This window comes from Loxodonta africana, chromosome 6 (genome assembly GCF_030014295.1).
Source record: "Loxodonta africana isolate mLoxAfr1 chromosome 6, mLoxAfr1.hap2, whole genome shotgun sequence".
Classification (NCBI taxonomy): Eukaryota; Metazoa; Chordata; class Mammalia; order Proboscidea; family Elephantidae; genus Loxodonta; species Loxodonta africana.
Genome location: NC_087347.1, coordinates 6,563,371 through 6,574,100, shown reverse-complemented (window position 1 = coordinate 6,574,100; position 10,730 = coordinate 6,563,371). Strand labels below are relative to the sequence as shown.

Here is a 10,730-nt window from a genome sequence, read left to right as displayed (position 1 = left end):
TGTTCCTCCACTCCCCACTCTGTGGGGCTGCCGGCCCGGGCCCCCTTGGGGTGGGCGGGGGTCCAGGTCCGTTCCCTGCGACCTGGACGGGACAGACAGGTGCCCGGGCCCGGGGTGCTCCCAGCTGCCGGGCGCACGCAGGCCGCCGCCGCCGCCTCCGCGCTGCAGCTGCCCGGCTTGGCTTACTGGGAGTCCTCGCCTGCCGGAAGATAACGCCTGGCGTCTGATTTATGGACCTTCCGCCCCGCCGGGCCACAACCACCGCTCCTTTCTGGGCCGGAGAGGTCTGGAAGGAAACGTGTTCCTCCCTGGCTCTAGTCAATTTCGAGAACCAGGAATTTGGTCAAAGCCACCACTAGGCTCTTGCTTTCCCTCCTCCGGCCACACAACTCCTCCCGACCAAAGTTTGCCAGCCTCTTGAGTACTAATTAGGCTGCGCAAAGTGGGAGATGTTAGATTTCTACCCCTAAATTTATAACCCAATTGCAGCTTTTGCCCTCTGATTTTAAGCCTCATAGGAGCTGTGTAGCTACTGCCCAGCCAGCCTGAGATGACCTGAACAGTGAACGATTGTCCAGTACTGGTCCCAGACCATCAGATTCTGGACACACTGATGAGGCCCAGGGAGTGGTCTTTTTTTTTTTTCCCCTCTCTCTCTCTCTCCTTTTTATTATTCACAAGACTGAGAGTGTCAAAATGTCATAACTTAAAAAGAAAATAAGCTACATTGAAATAAATTAAAAACAACAGAGACGTGCTTCTGACATGGCTCAGATCGGATATGCAGCCCCAGGGAAAGAAAGCCAGGCAAAACCAAACAGAAGCAAAGCAAATTTCCAGGCTGCCGACAATGTCTGCTTTTCAGTCAACTCAAAAAAGCCAAAACAGTAACAAAAATAAGTTTAAAGCCTAGTGTTTGTTCTTGTTTTTGATGTTTACCTTTGGAAAAGTAAGGAAGGGTGGCTGCTACGGGCTGCAGCTGACAGCAGTGGCTGTGTTTTCTTCTGGAATGTGGGTCAAGACCAGGACTGGGTCATTTGGTCCTGTAACTTTCAAAATACAGCAGCTGAGGTGCAGTCTATATAGATATCTATGTACACAGTACAGTAGTATAATAAATATTTAGTGTGTCTTTCTGGCGTGGCTCTTCCCCCTCCGAAAGCAGTCATTGAAGCAGGTGTCGTGAATATATTCTCAATTTGTTTGGGATGTCCAAAGTTGGGGTGTGGCTTTGAGTTTAGCTTCAAACATAGTGAGTCCACCATGGGTGCCTCCGGCACTGGGGGTGGCTTCTTCACAGTGGGCACCAGACCCAGGGCCCCCTGGACCCTCAGGGCCGGGCCTGTTCCAGCTGCTGGTGCTGACTTCGAATAGCGAACCTGCTGACGTGGACTGGGATGGGGACGACGATCTTGGGGTTCCTGGAGGGCTCGCCTGTCTTGGAGTTGGCATTGCCGGCTTTCACCCGTTTCCACTTGGCCCTGCGATTCTGGAACCAGATTTTGACCTGCACCTCGCTGAGTTTGAGCGCATGGGCGATCTGGGAGCGCTCTGTCAACGAGAGGTACTTTTTGCAGTGGAATTCTTTCTCCAGCTCCAGCAGCTGCTCGCTGGTGAAGGCAGTCCGCCGCCGCCGGTTCTTGCCGGTGGATGTGGTGCTGCCCGCGGCGCCGCCGCTCGGTGGGGGCTCCTCCAGCGCGTGGCCTGGGTCTTCCTCCTTGTGCGCGGCCTGGCCGGGCAGATTGTCATCCGAGCTGTAGTCCAGATCGCTCTCCAGTGAGAAGCTCTCCTCCTTGCCCTTCGGGTCGTCTTCCACCTTTGACTCGTCTTTCCCTTGCCCTCTGACAGCCCCGACTGAAAGCAAAACCAAACGGCGTTTTATTACATTTCGCACACCGGCCTGCCTTCCCCTTCCCATCGTCACTGGGCATTCCCCCCCGCCTTGGCGGGTTGTCCTTCTATGACATTAACACATTGTGATTTCCTGGCCTTTGAGGGGTGGGGGGGGGGAGGAGTGAGAAAGCTCAAAGGAGAGGAGGGGACAGTACAGGCGGGGCCCCTTGCCCAGGACCATCACTCAAGGGGCCGCCAGGCCCGTGCACCCTCCCGGCCTCCGACAGGCAGCCGAGAGCAGATGAAACAGGAGGCCCAAGAGGGCGTCCCCTTTGTCCCCGGGTGGGAGCTGGTGAGGGCTCAGTGTGAAGGGGGGAGTGTCACGACCCACCTCATCCCCCAAGAAGTGAAATGTGGTGAAACTCAATTTCACAGTAGCCAGAGTGGGAGAGTAAGGGGTGCTGATCCCAGACTGTCTTTTTTTTTTTTTTTTGAGACATAATGTTGGTCAAAAAGAAGTTTCATAGCCTTAGAGGTTCCCAGCAGACACCACAACACACACACACAGGCACACACACGTAGACGCACAACAGCCCAGGAACTCGGTTCTCCCGGCCAAGCAGCAAGCTCCGTGAAGGGTTCAGTGGATCTGCGTGCCCCTGGGCACATGCCCGGCCTAGGCACGCTGTCCGTCCCGCCTCCTCTCGACGCCGAAACCTACCCAGGACCCCAGGTCACGGCAATGGCGGGGGCGGGGGCCTCCGCAGCGGGCCAGGGCCAAACACACTGCCAGATAACCGCCCACCCAGCAGCTGGCGGAGGCGCTAAACGCCCCCCGGGAGCTCGCTTGTTGCGTGGGCTCACTGCCGCCGGAGGCCCCGCGGCACTCCTCTGGGGGGCGGGGGAGCCGGCTGGGGGTCGGTGGGGGCGCGGCGTCACAACCTCACCCCTCCGGCACCCCGCCCCGCCGCGCACGCCGCCGACTCACCGAGCGACGCCTGCACCGCCTCGGCCGCGGAGAAGGCGAGCAGCGAGCCCTCCTTGGCCAGGAAACCCTTGCCGTCTTCGGCCTCGGCTTGCAGCGCCTCCGCCTTGTCGAAGTTGCCGGCGCCGGGCAGCGGCTGCGGCGCGAACTTGCGGCCGGCCGCCGCCTCTTGGTGCTGGGGCGCCGCCGAGAAGCCGCCGGGCAGCGTGGCCATGAGCGTGGAGGTGAGCGCCATGCCCTGCGCCAGGCTGGAGCAGAAGCCGGTGGGCAGGCTGGGGATCTGGTGGTGCGGGTGCGCGGGCGGCAGCGCGGGCTGCAAGGCGGCCTGGGGCAGCGCGGGCGGCGGCGGCGGCGGCGGCGGCAGCACCACCGGCCGGTAGGGCATGAACATGGGGTAGCCGGTGTAGACGAAGTGGCCGGGGCTGGGCTGCGGCGGGCTGCCGATCAGCGAGTCGATGCTGAAGGCGGTGCTGCTCCCCAGCGGGCGCTGCATCATCATCAGCGACGGCGGGAGCGCTGCGCTCATAGACGCGCTCGGGAGAGGCCGGCGAGCGGCGACAAGTCCCCGCGTCGCGCTGCCGCCGCCGGTACGCCCGCCGGGAGCGCCGCCGGGGCCGGGAGAGCAGGTGCCACCGGCCGTCAGTCCCGGGCGCGCCGCATGCCCCGGGGCCCGGCTGGGCGGCGCGGGGAGGCCGTGCGCCCGGGTGGAGAGCGCCGGGGCTCGCGGCTCGTGCAGCGCTGCCCGCCCTCCGGCGCCGGCGCCCGCGCGTCGCGGCTGGGCCCTCGCCCGGCTTGCCGCGGTCGGTGCGTCGGTCGGCCGGTCGGTGCCGGCGCCCGTCCCTCGGCCGGCCGCTGGGAGCGCGGAGCCGGCGCTCTGGTCTCGGCGGGCGCCGCCAGCACCTTTAAATCGCGCTCCTCTTTCTCATTCACATTTCGCCGTCTGCCCGGCCGGGCTCGCCTCACGTGGGGCCAGGCGCCGCCGCCTATTGGCTGCGCCGCGCGGGGGCGGGACGCCAGCGAGCCCCGCCCCCCACCGGGCTGGCCGCGAGCGGGTGCGGGCGCGGGCGGCGGAGCGCGCGGGCCTGGAGCCGGAGCTGCCCCCGAACCCGCCGCTCAAACTTGAGAGGGCGGTTAACCGGCACGTCCAGGGCTCGGCCTCGCTGAGGCCGCCAAAGGGCAGCTCCAGGGCGCGCAGTGCCGCGCCTGGCCTGGGGGCGCTTCTGCCCTTTGGCATTTGCGAAGGGCAAAGTGCCCGCGTTCGCCGGGCACTTGGCGCTCCGAGGCTGTTCCAGTAATCGGACAAGGCTCCGCGGTGGGGAAACAGAGTCCCTACCTCTAGATTCACCCCCCGGACGCTGGGGGCCCCTGGGAACCCGCCGGGCCGCACGCCGTGTCCCTGCGCTGTCACGGGCGGCACAGGAAGGCTGCCGCCTCCCCATCCCGATCCGGGTCCGCCGGTGAGCGAGCCCTTCTCTCATTTTTCATGACATCCTTAATCATCGCACCTATTTACACACTTTGCCAGCGCACACCAAAATAACAGCCACGATAATTATGATAATAAAGAGGATCCTTTATCTGCTCCATCCTCGGGGAGGAAGGGCGGAGGTGCTGTGCCCCCAGATTGCAGAACGTGAGATTATCTGATGAAAGCTTTATGATGTTTGCTCAAATAAAAGCTGCGTTTGTAAATACGCGCTAATTAAGCACGTTGCGAACTGAAGGAGCGCTCACCCCGCGCCGCAGCTTGGTCTTCAGCTCGAGGACTCGAGGGCTCGCGGGTCTCCTTTGCTGACCGCAGGACCGAGATGATCCCCTCAAGATGTTGCCCCGCCTCGACAATGGTAAAGACCCCAGAATTTGGGGGGGGGTAAAGGTGCTCCTGTGCCTCCCCCATATACAAACAAAAAGCTTTCAACTCTTACGTTCCCTTTTAAAATGGAATCCTTTCGTAGCGAGGACAGACCGTGCGCATCGCGCCAGCTCGCCGGGCGTTCACGCGCCTCCAGGGCTTGGGCTCCAACTTTGCGGGTCTAGGCGTCCGCCAGTAACTGCAGACAGCACCGGCCCGGGCGAGGAAGACAAGGGCATTGTTGCACAGGTCATTGAAAATCAGATCACGCCGAGGCGCTAGTGGTTGGGGAGTTGGCCCGCGTTGGCCTGTGTTATGTATCACTTACAAGCACATTTAATTGGGAGATAAAGATAAATCGATCTTTATGAATTTATCGACCCGCGTCTTTGAAGCTCTTGTTGCTCGCTCTTCCTCTTTCTCTCGCTCAAACCCTAAGGCTCCCCAGGGGACGTCTTAATCCCAGAAGACCTGCTCAGCCAGGAGCCTGGCCGCGGACTCACTGCCCACCCAGGAGCCTTGGAGGAGAGACAGGAGGTGCGTCCTCGGCGCCCCGGGGCGCTGAGAAAGCTGGCAGGCCCTGCCGCCAGCAGCCCTCCTCTTCGCCTCCTCCTCTTCTTGAGCGAACACCGGGACAAAGACGTCGCGGGCGCGTTCCCCCACTCCAGGCCGCAGTAATAGATGGCTCCAGCGGCAGCAGGCGCTTTGAAAGGAATTCATTAGGACGCTAGCTGCACTCACTTCATGCGGGCCGTGCGAGGGGACAGGGACCCCCGAAGGGATCCACGGGGAAGGACTTCTCTGTAGGGTTTCCAAGCTCTTTCCTTTTTCCACTCCCACAAAAAAAAAAAAAAAAAAAAAAAAAAACACGAAGCCCAGGGCAAAAGGCTGATTTCTTTATGAGCGTAATAAATACTCCCTCTCATTAAGAGATAGTTACCCAGTCTCGAGTATCATTACCTTGCCTTTTTTTTTTTTTTTTAAATACTAAGAAAAAAAATACTCCACTCCTTGCTTGATTCACGTTGCTACTGCCGGGTCCCTTGCCGCTTGCCACTGGCGTGTGTGTGTAAGCCGTTACTCACTTTACCTGGGCAGGGTGCCATTCGCTTTGCTATTTCGCCGCAAAAATATTGTTCTAAGGACTTCCGCCGCCTGATTACCCTCCAAGAGGCAGGGATTTCTTAGATTGTTTAGGTGATAATTCTACATTTAAAGTTCAGCAAGGAGATTTAGGTCCGTTGAATTATAGCTACACTTGAAATAATTTGATGGCATATTATTTACATCCATAAATTGCCGCAGAAAGTATTGACTGCAGAGGTTATAATACTAATCTTCTATTCTTAGTGAGTTCAGAGAATTCTCATCAATATGAATTTTATTTACTAGTGTGCCTTTTCTGGAATGCAATGAAGTAATATTTTCTCATCTAATGCTTAACTGCTTAGAAAACGACTGTTAGCGTCGTAAAAGGATCCGTGTGTTTCGGCGTGATTAACAAGATTCATTCGGCAACTCAGCTACCTGCAAAGCTTTCAGAGCGTGGGGACTACAGATAATAAAAGCCTTTCGAGTTCTTCCTCAGTTCCTCGGTGAGATTTATGGGCAGCAAGCGACAGGTAGATGGCTTATCCATCCTTCGGATTCCCTACCTGCTCAGCTCCTAACTGCCTCAAACTGCAAAGCCAGCGGTGACTCAGCTTGGCCCCATCTGCGCGGGAAAACCACCCGGCACAGATCTTTGCAACTTGGCTGGAAGGGTCCCTTCCCTCCCCACCCCAATTAGGAAAAGTGAGGGAGGCACCCTAAGAGAGAGCTGGGTCCCCCAACTCCAGCTAACTTCCCGGAGTTTTTTTCCCTCCGGCCCGCATGAAGTTGGCCCAGCTCCTAGGCCGGTGCCAAGCTGGTGTCAGGATCCTATTAAACGCCACTTAAAACCTGAGATGCCAGTAAAAGTGATGGTAATTAAGTTGTCCCCGCGCTTCGGGGCTGTCCCAGTCACCGCTGGCGCGCAGGTGTAGGAAAGCCTAGTGTAAAATGCAAAATGCACACAGAAATGCATATTCATGGGCAAACCTGCCGAGCCCTCAGCGGAGGAGAAAGCCCCGCGAACCCGGAGCTTCGATGTCGCCGCTGGGGTCGAGGTCGCGAGTGGTCGTGGACAAGGGTGGCCGTGGGTGCCCCAGGTCTCTGTGGGCGGCGGGAAATGTGCGGGCCTCGCGTGCTCCACGCCCGCTCACGCCGCCCGGTCCCAGGCGACAAGCTGGTTTCTGGGGCAACCGGGTAGTTTGTATTTACAGGGATTTTGAGTGGCCTGACCATTCGGTCATTGCCGCAGCTCTGGCTCCTGGCAATGGTCGGGAAATGGCTTGGGATGGGTTTTATTTATGCAAGGGCAATTGAGATTCACACCCAGCTAAACCAGAGCAGCCCCTCTCCAGCCCAAGACGCACTTACAAAGGGTTGCTTGTGTAAAATTCCCCATCAGACACACCAATTTGCAAGTAGCAGAAAGCACTGAAGCCTCATCTTTTTTAACTATTTTATTCAGGGTTTTTTTTTTTTTTTTTTTTTTTAAATCTGAAAGCCCAAAATAGACTCCATGTGGTTCTAAGTGAAGTCAGCCCTTGGCTGGCTTTGAAATAGCTCCTGCAATTATGTAAAAGAGCCATTCACCAACAGGACGGAATTAAAAGGGATCTCACCGCTTCCCTTTCATTGCCAGCCTCTCATGTTTGGCTTTTCAAAGCACTTCCAACACGATGTCTTTCTCCAGGACAAAAGGCAGAACAAAAAAAGTCCCCAAACTTGTAAATTGAACGTCAAGGGAACTTTAAACAATTTAAAGCCCATAAATAATGATAAAGGGGACTGGCAAAAAAGGCAAACCCATTCAATTAATAGAGTTTCCCAAGCAAAGATCAAGTGGTTTATAAAATAAAAGTCTTTGGTTTCATTATTCCACTCCTTTGCCATGCGGAAAGGCGAACAGGGGATTTTCTAAAGCGCCCTGAAGGAGAAACACTTTGCCAGACTCTGTGCGCGCAAGACATTCTTATGTAGAAAGTTTTGCTTTTTGTCCCTCACCCTCAGATTCACAGAAACAAAACAACCGCAAACCAAGAAGGTGAAGGGGAGGAGACTTTTCTTTTTTTTGGCCTTTCCGCAGAGGAATTGGAAACTGTTCTCCGCAGGCCCTAAGGCCTGGAAACGTGACCCTTCACACCTGCACCGCCCTCCCACCCCAGCGCACAGAGACCGGGAGCCGCAGCTGCCCGGGCCCGGGGGTAGCCCTTGTAGCATCTGGGGTACAGGGGTGTCCGGCACGGCCTGAGAGCCCTCCGGACGGTGGACCGGGACCCGCGAACCGGGCCCCCTGGTGCCAGCTGCCAGAGCTTGGAGCCTGGGGCTCCCCTCGCTCTCCACGCCGGAGTCGACTCCCGGGGCTGGGGGCGCAGGCGTTGGAAGGCACAGGGGCCGGGTTCTGGTTCCTGTTCCGAACAACGCTAGGGGTGGGGGATGGGGAGCTCGGGACCACCGGAGGGAACTGCCAACCTGGCGCCTTCGCCCTCAAAGTCCAGCTCCCGCGCCCATCACAGCAGGCCTTCCTGGGCACAACTAGACCCGGCCAGGGGGTCCTCATCGGATCTGACCAAGCGCCCACCTCGCAGGGCTCCGGGTCGGGAATAGGGAGCCCGAGGCAGAGACCAAGTTGGGGGTCGGGGCGGCAGGACTGCAGAGGCGGCTGAGGCTGGGACCTAGCGAGGAGTGCCGCAGGCTTGGGGTTCGCTGCCGCCTTGCCGAGGACTGGTACAGTCTCGGGGTCTGGGAGGCGGCGCCTGGCAGCAACCTCCAGGCCCTGGGGCGGTAGGGAGGGAGCGAGGCGCAGGCCGTGGGGCGCCCCTCACCAGGATTTTTCTCCCCCATCTGCTCCCCAGGATCTCGTGGCCCCACCTTTGGGGACTTCAATCGCGCCCCGCCACTCGGCGGCGCCCGGCTTTCATCTCCCCGCACAGCGGGCATTGTTTGCGGGACTTCACAGAGATGCTAATCCCGCGGCCGCGGGCAGAGGGCACTGAGGGGTGAGGGGGTGCGCCGGCCCGACGGGGGCTTCGGGGATCGCCTCTGCGCAGCCCTCCTGGGGTGCCGGCTCCACTGCTGTCCCCGCGCCGCACCTGCCTGCCTGGAAGTTGGCGGCACGTCGTGAGGGGCCCCGGGTGGACACACGCGGCGCCCCATGAATGATGAAGGAGGAAGCGGCTGGCCAGCGACGGGTGGCCCCGGCTCAGCTGCGCGCCCCGCGAACTCCAACGCCCCGAAGAGGCAGGGTGTCCAGGAGAGGTTGGCCAAGAACTCGGCGAGTCAGGCGCTGCAGCCGGGGCCTCGAGGGACACCCGACTCTTCCAAACCAGCCCCCTAGCCCCAGTCGGATCCCCTGCAGGGTTGTTGTCCTTTTAAGAGGTCGAATTCTGCCTCCAATGCATTTGCTTAACTCTTTAGAAATCACACTGAAGGGAGTAAGAAGGTATTTGGATCTGCAGCTGCCCACATCAGGGAGGCCTTCTGACTTCTATTCTGCAGAGACTGAATACAAAGCAGGGATTGCTGTTAGCCAGAACTCCAAGAAATACCTGCAAAGTGGAGCTCCTACTTCCTCTGATCACTGCTCCTTCCACTAAGCAGACCTGACCCAGAAAGCATGTCACTAGACAGAGGCAGGACATTGGGGGTAAACGGAGGGGAGAGGTGTTGGCTACAGGACGAAGAATTGGAACGGCCGCTGCCTCCCCTGATAAGGAAGGCTGGTGGGATCACTGCACAACGTTCCCTCACAAGTAAGCTTATCTGGAAAACTCAGGGATGGGGATGCCTGTAACTGACCAGCCTGGCTCACCAGGGCGTTATTGTTGCTTTAGTTGCTGTCCAGTCTATTCCGACTCATGGAGACCTCATGTGTTACGGGGTTGAACTGCCCCATAGGTTTTCTTGGCTGTAATCTTAAGGAAAGCAGATTGCCAGACCTTTCTTCAGAGGTACCACTGGGTGACACTGAACCTTTAGGTTAGCAGCTGAGTGCAAACTCTTTGTACCACCTAGGGATCTTTCACTGGGAAGACCATCCTGAAAAAGGTCCCACTTTCCCCAGGAGGGAATAGCGAGGGAGTGGGTGCTGATGGGGGTGGGAAGGTCATTCTATTGATCAGCAAAGAAATGGAGGCAACCCAAGACACCAGCCCCCTCCCAAACAGTAAAGAGGAACACTTCGCTTCACTCCAAGCACCCACCTGGGAGAACCAGGGGAAGACTGCCTGCTGAGAAACCACTGGAGGGGGACCCCTTAATCCTGGACTTGTTTGGGGGACTTGAAAGCCACTGAGAACCAGAGCCAAGGAGAAGGCAAAAGAGGAGAGTCGGGAGAGGCTGTACCCGGGTCTCAACTCCTCCTCCCCTACTTGAACCCTGTCCCACCCCCTGTTCCATTGTTCACTGGCCTGGGGGCAGGGTGCAGGTCATGGGCTCACTAGGGGATGAGCCGGTTTCTTTCATACCTGAGAAATCAAATGTAGGCGGGCAGCTGTATTTGCCAGGTTTGGACAGTCTCAAAACATTCCGTAGTTAAATCGCGCACGTTCTCTGCCCTCGTCAATCCCTGCCATTGCCCAAGGGGCCCAAATGGGTGGGGAGGAAGGACAGCATCCTTGTTTTGAGACCTTTAATTGTCCCCACTGCTTTGGGTCCCGGAAGTGTACAGCCCCTTCCAAGTGGGGATCGAAGAAATGATGGGGAATGGCGGCCTTCTTGGCCTTTGAAACGGAAGAACCTTTGCGCTTTGCCAACTGCCTGTTAACTGAGGAAGAAACCAGGAATCAATTTGCATGACTTTAGGGCAAACAATTACATCTCCCTTATGCGTGTGGTCTGAGGTTTCCAAACTTTAGGAAAAGAAGGAACCAGGAACGAGGTCAGAGAACAAACCCTAAGATCCCACAGAATTTCCATCCAGCAATCAGCCTGCTAATGGCAATGCCAATCAACTTGGGAAACAAGAGAACGAGG

At 57.9% G+C, this 10,730-nt stretch overlaps 1 protein-coding gene across 1 annotated transcript; it reads right to left on the bottom strand.

The window, feature by feature from the left end:
* Window positions 1–965: 965 nt before the first annotated feature.
* Window positions 966–3,344, bottom strand: GBX2 (gastrulation brain homeobox 2). The gene is made up of 2 exons (XM_023557702.2): window positions 2,822–3,344; window positions 966–1,854 (listed from the first exon to the last, which is right to left on the bottom strand). Exons 1-2 carry the CDS (start codon window positions 3,342–3,344, stop codon window positions 1,331–1,333), a joined length of 1,047 nt encoding a protein of 348 aa, XP_023413470.2. The 3' UTR covers window positions 966–1,330.
* Window positions 3,345–10,730: the final 7,386 nt, after the last annotated feature.